Raw genomic sequence first — 23,457 nt, forward strand, 5'->3', positions numbered from 1 at the left:
GGCTCCTTTCTATGGTCTAGAACAAACTTGTGACGAAAAGGGGGAACAAAATAATTTGCTGTTAGACGGCTTCTCTACACAGTTGCAAGATATTTTTACTGTTTACATCAAATAAAATATCTAATGCACTGTACTTTTAAAAAGCACGAAGGGATTTAGATTTACAGAGGTGGAATTTCCTGGTAACGGGTGTCCTCCTGAGGTCAACTGCCCTGACCGTCATGCAGTGTGCTTGGTGTTGGATTAAAGACTCAGAGAACGAAACACAAACCAGCGGTGCGTCTGCGAGAGGGATTGGGCCTTGGCCAGGAGCGGCCTCCACCCCGCCCCGCGGCCACCCCGGCGACCGCCCCCAGCGGCCGCAACCCGGAGGCTCCAAGGGAACTCCCGCAAGTCTGCGCGCGCAATCCCGGGACAGGGGTCCGCGAGGCGCGCGCTATTGCCCTGGAAACCTCTGCGCGCGCACGCGCACAAGCGGGGCGTGAGGAGAAGGACCCTGCTGAGGGCTTAGCAGCGGGAGGAGGGGTTTACCCTTCCCCTCGTCCCGCGCTGCCCAGAGGGTGGACGCGCGCGCCGCCCACCTCCCTCGGGAGGAGCGTCTCTTCCAGCACGCGCCCGGCTCGCGTTCTTCCTCACCCTTACCCCTCCCCCTCCCGCACACTTGCTCTCCTCCCGCATTTGTGCGCCGGTGCAGCCGGCGGTGGGAGCATCCGGGCATTTCCGCAGCCGAGCGGCGATCCGGGCGGCGGCGGCAGCGGCCGAGGAGCTCCTATGGCCGGGACGACGTCGGGGGGAGACGAAGGGGGAACGAGGCCTTAAGCCAGAGCCGCAGCGGGGTGGGTCCCGAGAGAGGCGGAGCGGGAAGCTTTCTCGCGCCCGGAGGAGGGCCGGGAGCAGGGCTCTTTGCGCTCCTCGCGCGTCCGCCTCACCAGCCGGGTCTCCGGAGATGCATCTGCATCAGGTCCTCACCGGAGCTGTCAACCCTGGAGACAACTGCTACTCCGTGGGCAGCGTCGAGGATGTCCCTTTCACGGTGAGCCTGAGGTCCGGGAGTCTGAGGTGAAGAGGCCGCGGGCTCGACGCAGGGGCCGAAAACACCTTGTCCCGAACCCACGCCTCCTCGGTAGGCTGCGAAGTGTTGGGGGGCCCCGCCCGCGTCCTCTTTGCACCGCAGCTTAGGGGGGCGGGCCGTGGGACTGTGAGTCCTGCGGCTGCTGAAGGAAATTACCCGTCTGGGGGAAGGTTTAGGAATCCACCGTACTGTCCGTCCTCAGCAAGCGGGCCCCTGGGGTGACTGGACTAGAAGGTTCCTCGCCTAGGATGGTCCCCGCGTCTGGGTGGAGGAAGATGAAACCACTGAAAGCCCAGAGCGTCCGTTTCGCACCTGCTCTTGGAGGCGCAGAGACTCGGTCTGTCTCGGCGCGTGGAGGCGATGCTGCACCTGGCTCCCCCTGCCCGCGGGGTTAGGGCAGCGAGGAGCCGCTGGAGCCGATGGCTTTAAGCCCGACCCTCTGCCTCCTGATATGCAGAATCTTAATTCCCACACGAAAATGAAAAATTCATTCTCTGCCCCCGAGAAATTTAGAATAGAATAATTAGAGTGACAGAGGCCTGGGGAGCTGTTATTTATCACGAGATCGCGGTTTGGTAACCTCCCTAGATAATATTTTAATCCGTTTGCGAGGTAGGCTGGTTTGTTTATAAGATAAGGCAATGTGCAAATTTTATGACAGTGTTTTTGTTTGTGAGGTTAAAGTGTATGTAAACAGTAATGTGTTAGATAGAACCTCTTAAAAATCTGGGTGAAACAGACATGTTTCTCAAGGAGCATGGCTAAATTAGTCCCTTTGAGAATGGGATGTTGTTAGTATAGCCAATTCAAACCAAGCCCTGGAGCTTCTTTTACTCGTAGGGAGACTCCCATGGATTAATATGAGTTTTTTGTCCTCTTCAGAAAATTCGTTCTTTTCAGAACAAAATGTAGACGATGAGACCTCGACTAAATACACATTGTTATCAATAACCATTCTGCTTGGTAAAATTGGAAATAGTATAATGATGTGCTTTTAAGAAAAGGGAAACACTTTGTCTGCTTTCCAGAAGCATGTTTTTAAAGCTGCAGAAATAAGAAAAGCTCCTGCAAAACTGCAGAATCATTATGTAGCACAGTGCATTCTGGAGCAGAAATTATCTATCATTGTGATGCATTAGAGATAACCCCATAATATTGCTTTTTAGGCACTCTAATTGTAAATGTAATCAACTTGGCTTTGTATCAGTTTAGAATGGACCATTAGAAAATATAATTTGCCTGACTGTATGGTTATACCTATCCTTGTCAATGTTGTCATCTGTGTTTTGTGTACTGGTAACCTAAAAGATCCATATGGTGTTGAACTTGGGCTTTAAGTGTGTAGACAGTTTGGGGGATGTAGAAGATGTTTCCTTCTCCCCTAGTTTTGTAGCTGGAGGGGAAGTTCACCAGGGTTAGAAGAGGAGGCTTTCTCCATCAAGAAACCAATCTGGAATCTTGGCTTATGGGGTATCTCTATACTATTATGGTGGTGGTAGTTTTCAGTTTCTATCTAGAATAGAGCGGTGTCTTATTGTGAGGCTGGTATATAGGGCTAAACAGGTTCAGGTGCAGTCAGGAAAAGCCAGTTAATGCTGCGCAGGTGTGGTTATGCTGTAGGCTGCCCATGATCAGGTCCTTGGAAATCATTTTCAAATCTTTTTACTCCTCCCTCATTAGTCTGTTACCAAGTCTAGCTGACTCTCTGCAGTGGCTAGCAGATTTACCCCCTTTCATGTCCTTAGCTTATTGTAGAACCTTATTTGTATTACTTAATATTAAGGATTTCAGAACTGGATTTCCTGACATCACTGATCACTTCAGTTCATCCTCCACACAACTGGTGTATAATAACCTTCAGATACCATTTTACCCTATTATTCTTGGCTCAATAATACTTAGTTGTTCCTGATAGCTGTATTGTGAAATTTAAACTTGTCAGATATTCTTCTGCTGTCTTTGACTTTATATTTGAGTGTATACTCTTTATCTTGGCCCCTCTGCTACAGACATACTAATCTTCTTACTCCAGCCTACATTTTTATGTTGCAACAAGAGAATCCTTTTTGTTTTCCTGAATAATGACTCACAATTTACCTGGTTTAGGATGACTGCCTGTGACACTGGTCATTTGGAATTTATACTCTTGTTGTATACCATCTCATTTTAATATCTTGGTTTTGAATGCACTGATCCAGCTATAATTTTGCCTTGAACTAGAAATGACCTTTTGGGCTCTGTGAAGAACAGAGTTGCTTGAAAAAAATGAGAACAAACTGTTTTTCAAGTACTTAGGAATCAGCTACCAGTTATTTCAATGCCAGTGCTAGTACAGGGAAAAATGAAATTAAAAAAACCCCTCCTTTATGTTAGTATGCCATTTGACTTGTACAGGAATCAGATGAAACAGCTCTAGTTCTGAGTCAGGTGACTAAAAAGGGGACCAGCCAGGGCTGTAATGGAAGTCTTGTGACTTCTCATCTGGTGGGCTTTTTTTCTGTATATGCCTCTTTCCTGTCAGAGTGCTTGCTCTGAAGGGTGTGTTTGTGTGAAAGGCCTAGACGTGGCCAGTGTAGAAGGAAAGACCGTCTTGGAGCTAGCCAGTAGTAATCTGAGGACCTTTGCAAAATTAGGCAGATCAATTATATCAGAGTCTACACACAAAGTTTTTGAAAAAGAGTTGTAAAAGAATTTTGATGTGTTCATGACATTGTAATTGAAAAGCAGCCATCTATACGAATTGCACTGTGTGTGGCTGTGTTGTCAGGGCATGGGCTCTGCTCTGCTGACATGTGGTGCAGTTGGTAGTGGACCGTCCCAGTGATGGGTGTACTTTTAGTGCTGGCATCTGGGCTGTGATGCTTTTCACTTGTGTTTTGACAGTTTTTTAAAAACACTCCATTGCAATTTTATAAATACACTTACATAAATGCCACCTTTAAATCGTTCTTTTCTCTTCAATATAAGTTCTGAGTTCTGGAAATATTGTTATCTTGCAATAAGTCAAGTCCCAGGTAGTTCAGGGTTGATCTTCTACCATGTATGAGCTTTGTTGTGCTTTTATTATGCCATCAAGACATTTCCAACCACCTTCTTATAGTTAGGTAGGTAGGTGGATGTTTAAGGCTTAATGCAGCAGATAGTGTAAATTTCTCCTTATTTATGTTATTACTCTCTGAAAATAGTCTTTAGTTTTTTAATTTTACTTTTCTGTAAGTCTAGTCAAGGCTATGGTTTTTCTAGTAGTCATGTATGGATGTGAAAGTTGGACTATAAAGAAAGCTGAGCACAGAAGAGTTGATGCTTTTGATGTGTGGTGTTAGAGAAGACTCTTGGACTGCACAGAGATCCAACCAGTCAATCTTAAAGGAAATCAGTCCTGAATATTCATTGGAAGGACTGATGTTGAAGCTGAAACTTCAAAACTTTGGCCACCTGATGTGAAGAGCTGACTCATTTGAAAAGACCCTGATGCTGGGAAAGGTTGAAGGCGGGAGGAGAAGGGGACGACAGAGGATGAGAGGGTTGGATGGCATTACCGACTCAATGGACATGAGTTTGAGTAAACTCTGGGAGTTGATGATGGACAGAGAGGCCTGGTGTGCTGCAGTCCATGGGGTGGCAAAGAGTCAAACACAACTGAATGACTGAACTGAAGCATTAGAATATTAATTAAAACAATGATGGTGTATGATGATGATTAATATTAAAATATTTTTTCACTTAAGGAGTATAGTCTATATTTTCAGACATATAGAGGGTGTTGATGTTATTTACTCGATTCTGATATGAATTCAACACACTGAAAAATATTAACAAAAATTAGCCACTTCTAGCCTCAGTGAATTTACACTGGCAGAGATTAAAATGATGTACATAATTACAATATAAGGCAGATGAAAGCGATCACATGTAGTTGGGAAGATAAAATATTTCCTGGAAGATTGATACTTAGAAAGACAAAGAGTGGTATTAGGTGTTTCTGGATGGCAAGAACAACAAGTGCAGTGCACGGGACACGGGTTCAATCCCTGGCCCAGAAAGATCCCACATGCTGCGTGTAACTAAGTCCGTGTGCCACAACTACTAAGCCCATGCACCTAGAACCCACGGGCCAAGCTGCTGAGTCCATGCTCACAACAACTAGAGAAAGCATGTGGGCAGCAACAAAGACCCAGAGCAGCGAAGTCAAGGAGTGGCACAGTATAAAGGATGTACTTGTTTAGTTGCTCAGTTGTGTCTGACTCTCTTGCAACACCATGGACTGTAGCCCGCCAGGCTCCTTTGCCCCTGGGATTTCCCAGGTAAGAGTTCTGAAGTGGGTTGCCATTTCCTCAAGGAGATCTTTCCCAACCCAGGGATTGAACCCGTGTCTCCTGCTTTGGCAGGTGGATTCTTTACCACTGAACCACCTGGGAAGCCCAAAGGATGCATTATTGGGTGACTATTCTTTCACAAAAGTGGTTAAAATACAAACACAGGACTTAAACAAAACAAGACTTCTTTATTAGATAGCGAATTCAGTTAGAATTTTGAGAAATAGGATTTGCAAACATTACCTGGGGCTTTTTAAATTTCTTTGCTTCTCTGGGTCTTTGTTGCTGCCTGCATGCATTCTCTAGTTGTGGTGAGCATGGGCTTCTTTTCTAGAGTGTGAGGGCTTCAGTAGTTTAGGCTCATGGGTTCTAGGTGCATGAGCTCAGTAGATGTGGCACTTGGCTTAGTTGCCCCACAGCATGTGCGATCTTCCTGGGTCAGGGATTGAACCCATGTCCTGTGCATTGGTAGGCAGATTCTTAACCACTGGACCACCAGGGAAGTCCTTTACCTATAGCTTTTTAGGAAAATGTATTTTCTGACATTCTTGACTTTTATCATTTTTTTTTTCTAGTCATGAATGAAAAAACCCTTTAATTAAAAGTTAGAAGATAATATATGATTTTTTTGACATTTAGATATATTTTAATTCTACTGTAGCATAATAGTATTCTAGTCCTAGAATTACAACACCACCAAACTTTGAAAATAATCAGCTTGTTTATACATTTAACAGATATTTGTTGAGCACTTGGATGTGTGTGGCTCTGTGCAGATTTAAGAAAACAGAACAGAACATAGTCCTGATTTCAGGGAGTTTATTAAAAAGTGTAAGAACCTGGTAATCTACTAGGGGAATTAAGACATATACTTCACCACAGCAGACCAGCTGTGTGGTATTGTGAGGTATTTAAATTCTTGTGGGAATTCAGAGGAAAAAGAGATCGCTTTTGGCAGGGGAAACTGGGGAGTTGGACAGAAAAACTTCTCCTATACTGACTGGTTATCAACAGGTATTAAGGACTTTGCCTATGCTGAGAATAAAGGGAAAGACAAGTCAAGAATTTAGAGTGGACTTGTTTTCCAAGAGAAATTGGCCCATTTATTCTGGGAGAGTAGCTTCTTGTGTGTTTAAATTGATACATTTTAGAGTTTGTAGCCTTTAGGTGAATAGGAGGTTCTGTAAATTTTTACTTATGTCCCTGTGTAGATTGTTAATTAGCCTGCGTTGTAGAGAAGACTCTTGGCAGCTACCCTGAAACTCTGGTACAGCCCCAACTAGTGCCTCCCTAGAAATGGGAGGTCAGACTACTCAGGCCAACTAGTCATTGGACCCTTGGTTAAATCACTGAAACTTTTTTAGGTTTATCATCTGTAGAATAAAGCTCTTAAATTAGGTTCACTTTAAGTATTCAGACCTTGGATGGCATTATATGGACCTCTCTAGAGTTTGCCAAGGGGCAAAGAGAAAATGGAACCAGAAACATAAAGTAACTGTGGTGAGGTTGTGGGTCTGGAGTCTGTGTACACTGCCCGTCCACTTGTATGTATATACGAGACTGTTGGTCACACTTCACAGTCAGGGAACCTGGACCTCCATTCTGGCTCAGAGATTAAGCCATACAGAGCCTTTGTGAGGTAGTGGGTCTTCTTTGGGCTCACAGTTGAGAAGGAGGCTCTTGTTTATGATTGTATTCTCAGTATCTGGTCCTTGGTACTGTCAGAGTGCAGTATGGAGTGGGAGATGGGGCCAGGGTTATGGTGTTTAGGGTCTCTATCCTGCTAGATAGATTTACTCCTTTACTTTCTGTTCTTAGCTTTTTGGGTATTTAAAAGATGACTTTAGAAATTATCTTAAAAGATGATATAAATGAACTTATTTACAAAACAGGAATAGATTCATATAAAAAACAAACTTGGTTATCAAAGGGGGTAGTAGAGGTGAGGGAGGAAAATGAGGAGTTTTGGTTAACAAATGCACATTACTATATATAAACTAGCTGAACTACAAGGGCCTGCTGTATAACACAGGGAACTATACTCAACATCTTAGAATAACCTACAAGGGAAAAGAATCTGAAAAGGCATGCATACATGTGTATACCTGCATCATGTTGCTGTACATTTGAAAGTAACATAGCATTGTAAATACGTAAATACTTCAATAAAAATTTAATATCTTTTTAAACTTGGATCTTGAGACACTTAGAACAAATCAGTTTCAATATTTAATCATCAAAAAGAGTATAGGATGTTGGGTTACAACCTCAAAGGCACAGTGGAAAAACAAGTCATGCCTGACCAATTTAATTTCCTTCGGTGATAGAATACAAAGCAGTGTTTAAAAGGGGATACTAATAGAGAATATCGGTAATTCAGATTCAGTAAGGGTCTTCTAACTTGTGGCTTAATTTTTAAACAAATTTGGAAACCAAATATTTTAATATTATGAGAAGTTTCAGGGTTTTCAGTCTTTTTCAGTTTGTAGAATCCTTTTTCATTGTATTTTTGCTCTGTAATGCTAATTCATGATATATTAGGACCTGTTATTGAGGAAGCAGGTGCAGGCTACACAGGTGGTGTGGCTGTAGCTCACGAAACCCTGGCACTTGGTATATGACACAGGAAACCGATTGACTGTGCTTTTATTCTCAATCTTTCTCATGTTATGATTGCTGAGGGCTCCTTTAATGCTCCCCTTTCCCTCCATCCTAAACACAAAAAAGATATAGTTAGCTTACATCTTTTTGATGGAGAAGTCACTCAGTATAAAGGGGTCACTGGATAGAACCAGGCTCTTTTGAACATTGTACATGATATTTTGGTGTGGTGATTTGAAAAGCATAATGACATCCTCTTAGATTATCATGTTCCTTTAGGGGTATTCCTTTTAAAATTGGACCCTTTCAGGAATAATAATTTAATTCATACTAAGTCATGTTTTCTTTTGTGGTTTTAGAAGAAACCTAGGAAGCCAGAGACTATTTGGGCATTATGCAGTGGGGCATAGAGAGGCTCCCCCCGCACCAAAAAATAAAAATTTTGGCTCAGTCTGAATTCAGAGAGACAGATAGCTTATATGGTAGCTACAGTTCAATTTAAGGCTGATATTTTTCCAGGAGTAATGACTTTGGTTTTGTGATAAGCCAGCAGCCTCCTCATGTTTTCCCTGGCCTTGACTATGTCTCTACTTAAGCGGATCTAATCAGAAGGAGATATTCAAATTATTATCATGTACTCTAACCATAGCATCTTTTATATGGATAAATTGTCAGTGTTTCCAGCAAAGGCCAGTTCCTCTATTGGTACTGATGATCTTAAATTGGAAGTGATTGTACCCCACGTAAGGCATTTGGCAGTATCTGGAGATGGGTTGTTGATAAGGTTGTGGGGGAAGGACTAGCATCTAGTGGGAAGATGCCAGAGATCCTGATCAATATCCCATGATATCCATGACAGCCCCCCACCCATGAAGAATTAGCCTGAATTGTCAATGCTGCTGCCATTATGAGAAACCCTGGTTAATATCCTAGGTCCCATCTCCTTTTATCTACTCAAGGGTATTGCTTTAGCAGTTTTTCTTTTTGCTGTCCTGTAAAATTGCTTTTTATTCTTCTTTGAAATAGTTTCTTCATTTTCCTCTCCTGGTTTTCTTTTACTTCCCTTAAGTACTTCTCAGCCTGATTCCAGATTGCTGTAACTAGCTGTTTCTTTGATATCTCCCTCTTGAGTGTAATAGCTATCTGATAATATTCTTCTCCTTCAGCCTTCTCTAAATCAGTAAATGACTACCTTATCTTTTTCCCTCCCCCAGTTCCCTTGGAATCTTTTCTTTCATTTCCACCCCAGACCTAATGTTGGCAATTTCTGTTGGCTATTCTTCAAAATGCATCCAGAATCTGCCCACTTATCACCTGTGCTGCTCCCACCCTGGTCCAGGACACCATCATCTTTTTCCATAGTTTTGGCAATAGGTTCTTAATGGGTCTCCCTGCCTGGTCTGCCTTTAGTCTTATCCTTCTTCAGTTTATTTTCAGCATAATAGTTGGAATGATCCTGCTGCTGCTGCTAAGTCGCTTAAGTCGTGTCTGACTCTATGCGATCTCATAGACCGCAGCCCACCAGGCTCCCCCGTCCCTGGGATTCTCCAGGCAAGAACACTGGAGTGGGTTGCCATTTCCTTCTCCAGTGCATGAAAGTGAAAAGTGAAAGTCAAGTCGCTCAGTCGTATCCGACTCTTAGCGACCCCATGGACTGCAGCTTACCAGGCTCCTCCACCCATGGGATTTTCCAGGCAAGAGTATTGGAGTGGGGTGCCATTGCCTTCTCCTGTATAAATCAGATCTTGTTGGTTTCTTGTTCAAAATTTTCAAATGACTTTTTTTTTTTTTTTCCAGAGAAAAGGCCCAAGTGCCTTCAATGCCCTTTATTACTATTTCTTTAAGCACCTAGAACAAAAACTTGTTGGGGTGTAAAAAAGTACCCAATGAATTAATAGATGAAAAAGGACACCTTAGTATAATATGAAACATTCCTAGGTAAACACTGCCACTTTTATAAGATTATTTTATAATACATTTGATATAGGTCAATGGCAGTTAGGCCGTATTTGTATAAATGAGTTATAGGGTGGGCGCAGGGAAAGCTCAGAGAATACAGTCCAGGTATAAAGCTTTATTGGTCTGGTTTAATCTGTGTGTGTGCTCAGTTGTGTCTGACTCTGTGACGCTATGTACTGCAGCCTGCCATGGTCCTCTGTTTGTGGGATTTCCTAGGCAAGAAAGTGGAGTGGGTTGCCATTCCCTACTCTAGGGGATCTTCCCAACCCAGGGATCAAACACGCATCTCTTGTATCTCCTGCATTGGCAGGCAGATTTTTTTACCCCTGAGCCACCTGGGAAGCTCTTGGTTTAACCTAAGGATGCATCTTAAAGTATTAAGAGGAATTGACAGATTTTGTGCCCATTAAGCAGTTCTAAATTTTTCACAATTGTGTTTTTAAAAGACTTTAATACCTAAAAAATTAGAAATTAACCTAATGCCTGGGCTGTAGGGATTCTGTATTTTAAGTTACAGGTTTTTAAAAATAGCTGAGGTGGGGTGGGGCCTGAAATTGAAAATCGAAGAGTCCAACAAAGACTTGATTGAGTTAGTTGCCCCACGTGGTGGTAAACTGAACTCAGCTAAAGCAGTATTCCTGATTAGAAACAAGATTTTCTTTAGGAAGTAATTTTAAGAATGTTGGGAATTCCCTGGCGGTCCAGTGGTTAGAACTCCATACTTTCACCTGGTTGGGGAAAGCCTTGGGGCACTGCCAAAAAAAGAAAAAAGAATGCTAATAAATACATTCATGGAACATTTAAACATGGCTATCATTTTATGCTGAAAATATTTTATATAATCAAAAGCCCAGGTTGGCCATTAAAACCAAAAGCAAACAAAAATCATTAAGAACTCGATTTTTTATTTTAATATTATTAATATGGTATCTAGTGTTAAAAACTCAACAGTGCAAACAATGATGGAATATAGTAAGTGGAAAGGAGAGTTTCCTTTTCCCAGTAGAATTTTGTTTAGCCTAACTTCCTGGTTATCTTTGATTGAAAAAATATTTGAGTGCTTAAGCATTGTACATACCCTCTAAGGCAAACCAGCTATTAAAAATGCACTGTTGTATACTGTTGGTGTGTATTGTTATAAGCTGTAAACTAGTAAAATTGCTAAAGTAGTTGAACAGTAGCTCTTCTTTCTGGCAATATTTAATAGTGTCCGTTGTATGTGGTTGACATAGAAACAATTCTTTTGAAATGAAAGGATTAATATTCATCTTGTATGTTAAAGTGGTATATGAAATGAAACGCTTTACAATTTAGATCTAGTATAGGAATTTTCAATCTCAGAATTAAAGAATTTAGTCAAAGCCACACAGCAAAACCGGTGGTAGGATTAAGACTGGAACCAGTAAGCAGATGGGATCTAATTAAACTTAAAAGCTGTTGCATAGCAAAGGAAATCATTAACAAAGGGAAAAGACATCCTGTGTAATGGAAAATATTTGCAAATGATGTGACTGACAAAGGATTAATGTCCAAAATATATAGGTTAAAAAAAATAAAAAACAACACAATAAAAAAATGAGCAGAAGACCTGAGTAGATGTTTTTTGTTTTTCCCAAAGAAGACATACCTTCCAAAGAAGGCTAACAGGCACATAATAATCGATGCTGAGCATTTTTTTTTTAATCAGAGAACTGCAAATTAGAACAGCAGTGAAGTGTCATCTCACACCTATCAGAATGGCTGTCATCAAAAAGTCTACAAATAATGAATGTTGGAGAGGATGTAGAAAAAAAGAAACCCTTGTACATTCTTGGTGGAAATGTAATGATGGTGTGGGTACTATGGAAAACAGTCTGGAAGTTCTTCAGAAAACTAAAACTATCATATAGTTCCATGCCTGAGTATATATCCAGAAAAAATGAAAATACTACATTGAAAAGACAGCTTCACCCTGATGTTTGTTTATATTATAGCTGGGATATGGAAGCAACCTAAATGTCTATCAATAGACAAATGGATAAAGAAGACGTGGGGTATGTGTGTTTATATTTATATACACACATATACATACACAATAAAATAGTATTCAGCCGTGAAAAAGAATGAAACTCCACCATTTGCAGCAGTGTGGATGAACCTGTGAATATTACGCGTAGGGTTGTTGATGTTTAGTTGCTAGTTGTGTTCCACTCTTTAGTGATGCCCTGGGCCATAGCCTGCCAGTCTCCTCTGTTTGCAGGATTTCCCAGGCAAGAATACTGGAATGGGTTGCCATTTCCTTCTCCAGGGGATTTTTCCTGACCCAGAGATGGAACCTATGTCTCCTGCTTGGCAGGTGGATTCTTTACCACTGAGCCACCTGGGAAGCTCCATGTTTAGTGAAGTGAGTCAGGTAAAGACAAACACTTCATGATGTTACTTACCTGTGGAATCTAAAAAATAATATAAAAAAATGATACTCAAAAATGAAAACAGAAGTGCACTCAGATATAGAAAATAAACTAGTGGTTACCAAAGGGGAGAGGTAAGGGGGGGGTGCAAATTAGGAAAAGGGGATTAGGCTACCCAAAAAGTTTGTCCCATAACCCAAACGAACTTTTTGGGCAACCCAATAGAATAGGTAAGCAGCAGGGATATATTGTAAAGCACAGGGAATTATAGCTATTTATCTTATAATAATTTTTAATGTATAATCTACAAAAATATTTTTATATTTGCTGAAGAGACTCTTCTCCATTGCGTATTCTTGCCTCCTTTGGTGATGATTAATTGATGGTAGGTATGTCAGTTTATTTCTGGGCTCTCTATTTTGTTTCATTGATGTATATGGCTGTTTCTGTGCCAATACCACAGTGTTTGATTACTGTAGCTTTATAAGTCTGGGAGGATTCAAATTATATTTCTTCTTGATTCAGTTTTGGCAGGCTATATGTTTCTAGAAACTTGTCCATTTCTTCTTGGTTGTACATTTTTTTTTTTGGCATTTAGCTGTTAATAATATTTTCTTATGGTATTTTGTATTTCTGTGATTTTGGTTGGTGTTTCTCCTCTTTCATTTTTTATTTTGTTTATTTGGCTCCTCTCTCTTCTTCTTGGTAAGCCTGGCCAGAGGTCTATTTTTGTTTATCTTTTCAGGTATTATTGACTTTTAAAAAATCTTTTATTTATTTCCTCTCTGATTTTTATTATTTCCTCCCTTCTGTTGATTTTAGGTTTTGTGTTTCATTCTTGAAAGACATTTTTGCTAGGTTGAGGATGGCAATATTTTCTTTTTCCCATTTTGAAGATGTCACTCCTTTGTCTCCTGGCATCCACTGTTTGTGTTGAGAAGTTAGCTGCCAGCCTGTTGCTCCTTTGGAAGTTGTATTTTTGCTTTTTTTCCCTCTAACTGCTTCTAAGATTTTTCTTGTCTTTCTGGAGTTTAACTGTGTTGGGTCTAAGTGTGCCCTTTTTTTTTTTCTTTCTTTTTTTTTTAAATCTTCTTTGGGACTTCTGAGATTTTTGAACCTATGAGTTGATGTGTTTCATCAAATCTGGAAATTTTTTGGCCAATAGCTCATTGAATATTGTCTTTGCCCCATTGCCCTCATGAGACTAATATATTAAACACATATTAGACTTTTAGTTCTATGTCTAAAACTATCTCTACTATATTTTGATTGTTTTCAGAAATCGGTTTTTTCTAAATCCATTTGCTAGTCCTATCTTAAGTAATATCTGATTTGCTCTATTGTACTTACTGCACTGGCTAGTCCTAGTTTTGTTTTTTTGTATGTGTATTATAGGATTGAAAAAAATGTTCCTTTTTTGCTGAAAGTTTTTATCATGAAGACATCTTGAATATAGTCAATTTTTTTCATTGATATGGTCATGTGATGTTTTCTTTAAGCTGTTAGTGTGATAAGTTACATTGTGATATTTTGCAAATTGAATTAGCCTTGTATTGCTGATATAAATCCCACTTGGTTATGGTGTGTATTATCTTTTTTATATAGGACTGGATTTGATTTGCTAATATTCTGTTGAGTGTTTTTGCATCTATGCTCATTCTTGACCCATTGTCTTTTCCCCTCATATTGTTTTTGTTTAGTTTTGGTATCATTGTAATGCTGGTTATGTAAAATGAGTTTGTAAGTGTTTCTTCCTTTTCTATTTTCTACCAGGGATCAGGCAGAATTGATATCGTTCTGTAAGTACTTTAACAGTTAAAGAACTATTAAGGTAATTAATTCATCTTGGGTGTATTTTTGTAGTTTCTCATTTTGGAAGAATTAGTCTTTTTCTTCTATTTCACTGTTAGATTTATGTGTGTAGAGTTGTTTAGTAGTAGTGAAAGTCACTCAGTCGTGTCCGACTCTTGTGTCCCCATGGACTATAGCCTGCAAGGTTCCTCTGTCCATGGGATTCTCCAGACAAGAATACCGGAGTGGGTTGCCATTTCCTTCTCCAGTAGGGTTGTTTACAGTATCTTATCTTTTTAATGTTTGCAATATTAGTACTGATATTCTTTCTTTTATTCTTGATATTTGTAACTTGTGTCTTCTCCTTTTCTGTGTATACTTCTAGAGGTTTATAAGTTTAATTGAACTTTTTCAAAGAACTGTATTTAAAAAAATTTATTTTAAATCGAAGGATAATTGCTTTACAATATTGTGTTGATTTCTGTCATACATCAGCATGAATCAACATCAGTTCAGTTCAGTCGCTCAATCGTGTCCAACTCTTTGCGACCCCATGAATTGCAGCACGCCAGGCCTCCCTGTCCATCACCATCTCCCGGAGTTCACTCAGACTCACTTCCATCGAGTCCGTGATGCCATCCAGCCATCTCATGCTCTGTCATCCCCTTCTCCTCCTGCCCCCAATCCCTCCCAGCATCAGAGTCTTCTCCAATGAGTCAACTCTTCGCATGAGGTGGCCAAAGTATTGGAGTTTCAGCTTCAGCATCATTCCTTCCAAAGAAATCCCAGGGCTGATCTCCTTTAGAATGGACTGGTTGGATCTCCTTGCAGCCCAAGGGACTCTCAAGAGTTTTCTCCAACACCGCAGTTCAAACGCATCAATTCTTCGGCGCTCAGCCTGAATCAACATAGGTATACATATGTCCCCTCCTCCTCGAATCTCCCTCCCTCTTCCTACCCCGTCCCCCTGGGTTGTTAGAGAGCCTCATCTGAGTTCCCTGAATCATACAGCAAGTTCCCGTTGACCATCTGTTTTCCATACGGTAGTGTATGTGTTTCCGTGCTGTCCTCGCCATTTGTCCCCCTGGCTCTGTGTCCACAAGTCTGTTCCCTATGTCTGCATCTCCATTGCTGCCCTGCAAATAAGTTCATCAGTACTGTCTTTCTAGATTGCATAGATATGCATTAAAATACGATATTTGTTTTTCTGACTTATTTCACTCTATATAATAGGCTCTAGGTTCATCCGTCTCATTAGCACTGACTCAAATGCATTCATTTTTATGGCTGAGTAATATTCCATTGTATGTATATACCAGAGCTTCTTTTTCCAGTCAGTCATCTGTTGATGGACATCTGGGTTGCTTCCATGTCCTAGCTATTGTATATAGTGCTGCAGTGAACATTGGGGAATGTGTGTCTTTTTCAGTTATGGTTTTCTTAGGGTATATGCCTGGTAGTGGGATTGTTGGGTCATATGGTAGTGTTATTCCTAGTTTTTTAAGAAATCTACATAATGTTCTGTTCTCCATAACGTTTGTAGTGACTGTATCAATATACATTCCCACCAACAGTGTAAGAGGTTTCCCCTCTTACACCCTCTCCAGCATTTATTGTTTGTAGCTTTTTTTTCTCTTTCTTTTTTTGATAATGGCCATTCTGACTGGGTGTGAGGTGATAGCTCATTGTAGTTTTGATTTGCAGTTCTCTAATAATGAACGAGGTTGAGCATCTTTTAATGTGTTTATTAGACATCTGTATGTCTTCTTTGGAGAAATGTCTGTTTAGGTCTTTTGCCTACTTTTGGATTTGATTGTTTTTCTGGTATTAAGTTGTAAGAGCTGCTTGTATATTTTGGCAATTAATCCTTTGTCAGTTGTTTCATTTGCTTTTATTTTCTGCTATTCTGAGGGTTCTCTGTTCATCTTGTTTATAATTTCCTTTGCTGTGCAAAAGCTTTCAAGTTTAATTAGGTTCCACTTGTTTATTTTTGATTTTATTTCATTACACTAGGAGGTGGGTCATAGAGGATCTTGCTGTGATTTATGTCATGGAGTGTTCTGCCTATATTTTCCTCTAAGACTTTTATGTAATTTTTGTCTTACATTTAGGTCTTTAATCCATTTTGACTTTATCTTTGTGTATTGTGTTAGGAAGTGTTTTAATTTCATTCTTTTACACATAGCTGTCCATTTTTCCCAGCATTTCTTATTGAAGAGACTGTCTTCTTCGCATTGTATATCCTTGCCTCCTTTGTCAAACATAAGGTGCCCATAGGTGTGTGGGTTTCTTGCTTGGCTTTATATCTTGTATCATTGGTCTATATTTCTGTTTTCGTATTAGTACCATACTGTCTTGATGACTGTAGCTTTGTAGTATAGTCTGAAGTCAGGAAGGTTGATTCCTCCAGCTCCATTCTTCTTTCTCAAGATTGCTTTGGCTATATGGGGTCTTTTGTATTTTGTATTTCCATACAAGTTGTGAAATTTTTGCTTCTAGTTCTGTGAAAAGTGACACTGGTAATTTGATAGGGATTGCATTGAATCTGTAGATTGCATTTGGTAGTATAGCCATTATCACAATATTGATTCTTCCAACCCAGGAACATGGAATATCTCTCCATCTGTTTATGTTGTCTTTGATTTCTTTAATCCATGTCTTACAGTTTTCTGTATGCAGCTCTGTTGTCTCTTTATGTAGATTTATTCCTAGGCATTTTATTCTTTTTGTGCAGTAGTAAATGGGATTGAGTCTTTAATTTCTCTTTCTGATTTTTTGTTGTTAATGTGTAGGATGCAAGTGATTTCTGTGTACTGATTTTGATTTCTGTGACTTTACTGTATTCACTGATTAGCTCTAGTAGTATCTTTAGGATTTTCTATGTATGATATCAGGTCATCTGCAAACAGTGTGAGTTTTACTTCTTCTTTTTCATCTGAATTCCTTTTATTTCTTCTTCTTCTCTGATTGCCATAGCTAGAACCTCCAAAACTATTGAATAATAGTGGCAGGAATGGGTACCCTTGTCTTGTTCCTGATCTCAGAAGGAATGCTTTCAGTTTTTCACCATTGAGAATAATGTTTGCTGTGGATTTATCATATATGTCCTTTATTATGTTGAGGTAAATTCCTTCTCTGCCCATTTTGTCAAGAGTTTTTATCATAATGGATGCTGAATTTTGTCAAAAGCTTTTTCTGCATCTATTGATTATCATATGGTTTTTATCTTTCAGTTTGTTAATATGGTGTATCACATTGATTTGCTTATATTGAAGAATCCTTGCATTCCAGGGATAAACCAAACTTGATCATAGTATAGAAGAAAGTCACTCAGTTGTGTCCGACTCTGCAACCCCATGGACTATCCAGTCCATGGAATTCTCCAGGCCAGAATACTGGAGTGGGTAGCCTTTCCCTTCTCCAGGGGATCTTCCCAACCTGGAGATCGAATCCAGGTCTCCCACACTGCAGGCAGATTCTTTACCAGCTGAGCCACAAGGGAAGCCCAAGGATACTGGAGTGGGTAGCCTATCCTTTCTCCAGCCAATCTTCCCAACCCAGGAACTGAACTGGGGTTTCCTGCATCGCAGGTGGATTCTTCACAAACTGAGCGATGAGGGAAGCCTGATCATAGTGTGTGGTCTTTTTAATGACTTGCTGAATTTTGTATGTTAGAATTTTATTGAGGATTTTTACATGTATGTTCATCAGTGATATTGACTTGTAATTTTCTTTTTTGTGTGTGATGTCTTTGTCTGATTTTGGTATCAGGTTGATGGTGGCCTTGTACAATGAGTTAAAAGTATTTCTTCTTCAAGTTTTTGAAAGAGTTTCAGAAAAATAGGCATTAGCTCTTTAAATATTTGATAGAATTCACCTGTGAGGCCATCCGGCCATGAGCTTTTGTTTTTTGGAAGATTTTTGGTCACTGTTTTGATTTCAGTGCTTGTAATTGGCTTGTTTATCATTTCTATTTCTTCTTGGTTCAGTCTTGGAAGGTTGAACTCTTCTGAAAATCTGTCTATTTCTTCCAGGTTGTCCATTTAATTGGTGTATAGTTGTTTGTAATAGTCTCTCATGATCCTTTCAAAGAACTAGATTTTTATTTTGTTCATATTGTTTTCCTGTTGTCATAGGACAACAATTTCCTGTCCATTGATTTTTCCTTTTATCTTTATTATTTCCTGACTACTGCATGCCAGGAATTTGAATTTGTTTTGCTCTTCTTTTTCTAATTGATCTTGAGAGTCCCTTGGACTGCAGGGAGATCCAACCAGTCAATCCTAAAGGAGATCAGCCCTGGGTGTTCTTTGGAAGGAATAATGCTAAAGCTGAAACTCCAGTACTTTGGCCACCTCATGCGAAGAATTGACTCATTGGAAAAGACTCTGATGCTGGGAGGGATTAGGGGCAGGAGGAGAAAGGGACGACAGAGGATGAGATGGCTGGATGGCATCACGGACTCGATGGATGTGAGTCTGAGTGAACTCCGGGAGTTGGTGATGGACAGGGAGGCCTGGCGTGCTGCAGTCCATGGGGTCGCAAAGAGTCGGACACGACTGAGTGACTGAACTGATGAGCATTTTTATAGTAGCACTTTAACATCTATGTGTGATAATTTCAAAGTCTGTGTCTGTTGATTGTCTTTTCCCATATGAGATTTTCACAGCTGTTTGTATGCTCAGTAATTTTGCATTGAACCTGGGCTGTTTAAAGTATTGTGTTATGAGACACAGTATTTAGGTTTTGTGTAAATTCTGTGGAGGATGTTAATTCAGCAGGCAGTCAGCTTATTTGGGTTCATGCCAAAAGGTCTGACTGGCCTCCTATAGGTTGTAGTTTCAGTGTGAGTTCCATTTTGCAGTGCTATTTGGAGATAACCTGTGTATATGCAGCAAGTGGCCAGTATACAGTAAGACCTGGGCAGTGGTCTTGCCCGTAGTTCAGATCCCCAAGGTGTTTATTCTGCTGTTTTAGGTATGATCTGTGCATGTGCTGCCCAAGGATGAGCTCAGAAATTTATAAAAATAAGCATCGGATTGTTCTTCCGAGCTCTTTCCTTTTTGTGATTTCTCTGATACTTTCTGGTTTGCTAGGGCTCCCCTTGGTGGTTCTCTGACTGGAAAGTTGAGAGTTCACTTACCCTGCTCTGTGCTTCCTGTGTCTGTGTGTGTGTTCAGTGCCAAGTAGCAGTAGGGCAGAGAAAGGAAAGTACCAGGGGTTTCCCCGAGTCTTGTGGGATTATAGCTCCTCCTGTTGGAGCTCTGAGATTGCTTGGGGATGACATATGAGAAAATGGAGAAAAGAACAGAATAAATGGGGAATTTTCTCTCCCTCTTTTGGAAAATTGAGAGTCTCTTTTCCTACTTCTTGAGCCCAAAGTAAGTTGCTGCTCCTGGAGCTCTTTTTTTCGTGTGTTCTGGTTTCATCCTAACTTTATTTTTTATTTATTATTTTTTAAAATATAAATTTATTTATTTTAATTGGAGGCTAATCACTTTACAATATTGTATTGGTTTTGCCATACATCAACATGAATCTGCCATGGGTATACACGTGTTCCCCATCCTGAACCCCCCTCCCTGTACCATCCCTCTGGGTCATCCCAGTGCACCAGCCCCGAGCATCCTGCATCGAACCTGGACTGGCGATTCATTTCACATATGATATTATACATGTTTCAATGCCATTCTCCCAAATCATCCCACCCTCGCCCTCTCCCACAGAGTCCAAAAGACTATTCTATACATCTCTGTCTCTTTTGCTGTCTCGCATACAGGGTTATCGTTACCATCTTTCTACATTCCATATATATGCGTTAGTATACTGTATTGGTGTTTTTCTTTCTGGCTTACTTCACTCTGTATAATAGGCTCCAGTGTCATCATCCTAACTTTAAACTCTCTGCTAGTACAGTAAATTTCAAATTTTGTTCTTTGCTACTTCACCTGTTATCATTTACTTTTCAGTTTTAAAATATTTATTCCATGCATTTTATCCATGTTTTAATAGCTGCATTCAGTGGCAGAGACATACTGTCATCCTTACTTGGACCTGAAACTATGATACTGTTTTTCATATCATCAGAAAATATCAAGGATCAGCAATAGATCTAATAATACATGCAGAAGACTTCTGTGGGTAGAATTTAATAAGACTTTATTGAGAAACCTAAACAACAGGACGTAGATACCATTTGTATGGACTGGGAGAATCAGTACTGTAAAGGCATCAATTATTTCCAAGCTTATTTATAACTTTGATGTATTCCCAGCCAAAAATTTAAGAGGATTTGTGAGATGTGATGGAATGATTCTAAATTTGATGAAAATAGATAGGGCCGAGAATAGGAAAGTCTTAAGATGAGAGGACTTCTGCCAGCCCAAGATTTATAAAGTTGTAGTCATTAAGGTAGTGTGGTGTTGGTGGCCTAAAAATATACCACAGTAACAAAACAGAGCGCCAGGAACAGACTCACACATTCCTTGATGCTTTTTTTTTTCTTTTGGACCATGCTGTGCGACATGTGGGATCTTAGTTCCCCTGTTGGGAATCAAACCTGTGTCCCCATGCATTGGAAGCTCAGTCTTAACCACTGGACCACCAGGGAATTCCCAATTGATGCTTGGTTTATGTCAAAGATGACATGGTACAATAGTATAGAATGATTGATTGTCTTAGTAATACTGGGACATTTTCTTATTTATATAGGAAAAAAAAGAGACTTGGCCTCTATCTCACCCCATACACCTCATCTGGTAGGTTACAGATCTAGTCTGAAAGACAGAACAATAAAGCTTTTAGAAGGCTTTATTTTCTATATTTATTCATGACCTTCAGGCTTCAAAGTATTTCTTAAACAAAACACCAAATATACCACAATTGTATATAAATAAATTTGTTTTTTGATATGAACCAGATTTCTCATTATTGAAGAAGGGAGTTAAAAATATGTAATGTATGAAGGCTAGAATGAAACCTGTGGTGGATATAATCCGATTAGAGCTGTCAGTGGGACCTCATATATATATGTGTATATCCATATATGTATATGTTATATATTTATAATGTATAAATATGTGTATATATTTATATATATTTAAAGAGCAAGAGAGGGAGAGAGCAATGATGTATAGGTATAGAGACATATAGATATGGTGGGAATGTGTGTATGTCCTGGATGTCATTGCTTCTAAACCTTTCAGTGGAGAGTTGAAGATGTATGTTGGTGTCCACATACATACACACATGTGTTTATGAATGTAAGCATGTGCACACACAGACATATCTGTTTCCTAGTCTGTCAGCTGAGAGGGGCCTGGATGCAGTTAGTACTCCAGTAGCAGAAATGACTGGCATCAAGATCTTGGTTTCTAAATGCTATTTTCCACTAAAAGGAAACAGCATTGGAGAAACATCTGATTCTAGGTTGGATGATAAGCCTAGATGGAACCTGGAATATCTTATGCCAGAAAGTAAGGAATTGTTCAAAGAATGGCGAGAATATGTCAAAAGAACGCAGGGCTAGCTTGAAGGATTCCTACTGGGCAAGTCTGGGACAACTGGAATATGAAAACAGGTGATGGTAGTCGATTATCACCCTTTGAATGAGGTAAGAATCCATGATCTTTAATATAAAAAGGGCAGAAATCATGAAGAAAACTCAAAGGGAAGGGATAAATGAGGAATTTGGAATTAACGTATACACATTACTATATATGAAACAGGTAAATAGCAATTTCCTACTGCATAGCACAGGTAACTATATTCAGTATCTTGTAATAAGCTTTAGTGGGAAGGAATATGAAGAAGAATATATGTATGTATAACTGAATCACTTTGCTATACACCAGAAACTAACACAGTGTTGTAAATCAGCTATACTTTAACTGTGCTTCAATTAAAAAAAAAAAAAAAGAATTCCCTGGCAATTCAATAGTTAAGACTCCATGCTGTCACTGCCAAGTGCCTAGGTTCAATGCCTAGTCAGGGAACTAAAATCCAATAAGCTGTTCAGCCAAAAAAAGAAAACTCTTCCTTATAGAAGAAAGTCAACTAATAATGCAATGATGGAATTAGAAAATTACCATTAGACAGCCATCATATTTAATAGTGATAACTGACTAGGTAAGAATCATCAAAGGGATGCTTGCAGGAATATCTTCCTGCAAGATACTTATTAATTACAAAGGAAAATTAATACTTTCATAGAGGAGAAACTTTGCAGATATCGCCTTTATCAACTGATCGAAGTTAACATCACCAGAGATGGGACAGATAGGTGAATGTGCTTCTTAGTAAAATGCTGTGAGAAAGTGGCTGCATTTCTATGCTGTTTCTGCCCCAAATGCATAACTGGAATCTAATTATGGGGATCTGAAAATGTAGCCCATGGATTTGGAAAAGATAATTGCCTCACATATATTTAACAAAGGTTTAGTATCCAGAATATAAAATACCTACAAATCAATAAGAAAAGAACCGAGAACTTTTTAGGAAGTAGATAAAAGTCTTGACCAGGTATTGCACAAAAAAGAGAAAATCTAGATGAATTACAAGCATACGAAAAGGGAATTTTCCTCCATAGTAATCAGAAATGCAAGTTGAAAGCATGAAATACCGTTGCATACCTACCACATTTGCAAAAGATTAATTTGACGTGTCTGGTGATGGCAAGAATATCCGGAAATGGAAATTCTTATACTTTGATAGTGAGAATATTATTTCATACAGCTACTTTGGAAAATGTTTTATCATTATATACCAAAATCTAAGATACATAGACTCTATAATCTATCAATCAGTTCCTCCTCTGTATATATATTCTAGAGAAAAACATTTGATATGCAGTATATTGCTACAAGAATGTTCAGAGCAGCATTCTGGTTTATTTGTTTTTTAGAGCAGCATGGTTTTTAATATGCAAGCTGTTCAGGGACTTAGACTGGATACATTGTGGTACATAAAAGGTAATATTAATGAGTAAAGAAAGTGAATGAATCACAGCTACATGTATCATGAATTTACCTCTGACTAAATATTCCTGAAGAGAGAGCAAGATAAAAGAATATATGCATTATGCTTTCATACACACAAAGTTCAGAGAACTGGCAAAACTAAACCAAATTATTTAGACATGCATGCACAAGTAGAAAAACTACAGAGCAAAGCAAGGAAGTGGTTTCCCAAAAAAGTCAGGGTAATGCTACTCTGCTTGCAGGAGAGAAGTGTACTTTTGAAGGGACATGTGGTCTTTTGGACTGCTGGAAATATTGTCTTTTTTAAGTGATGGTTACACACATGTTCATTTTAAGTTTATTCTTTGTGA

General features: G+C 39.5%; 1 protein-coding gene across 5 annotated transcripts in view; it reads left to right on the forward strand.

The window, feature by feature from the left end:
• The first annotated feature begins 674 nt into the window (after positions 1–674).
• Positions 675–23,457, forward strand: part of DMXL2 (Dmx like 2) — a 172,827-nt gene continuing 150,044 nt past the window's right edge. For 4 of the 5 annotated variants that reach the window (XM_004010612.6, XM_004010611.6, XM_042252462.2 and 1 more), the window contains exon 1: positions 675–1,033. In XM_004010612.6, coding sequence (XP_004010661.1) covers positions 947–1,033 — 87 coding nt within the window. In that variant the 5' untranslated portion in view covers positions 675–946. Of the gene's footprint in view, positions 1,124–23,457 lie in introns of all 5 variants that reach the window. The other variant, XM_060417975.1, reaches the window with a different exon arrangement.

The sequence above is a fragment of the Ovis aries genome, chromosome 7 (genome assembly GCF_016772045.2).
Source record: "Ovis aries strain OAR_USU_Benz2616 breed Rambouillet chromosome 7, ARS-UI_Ramb_v3.0, whole genome shotgun sequence".
Classification (NCBI taxonomy): Eukaryota; Metazoa; Chordata; class Mammalia; order Artiodactyla; family Bovidae; genus Ovis; species Ovis aries.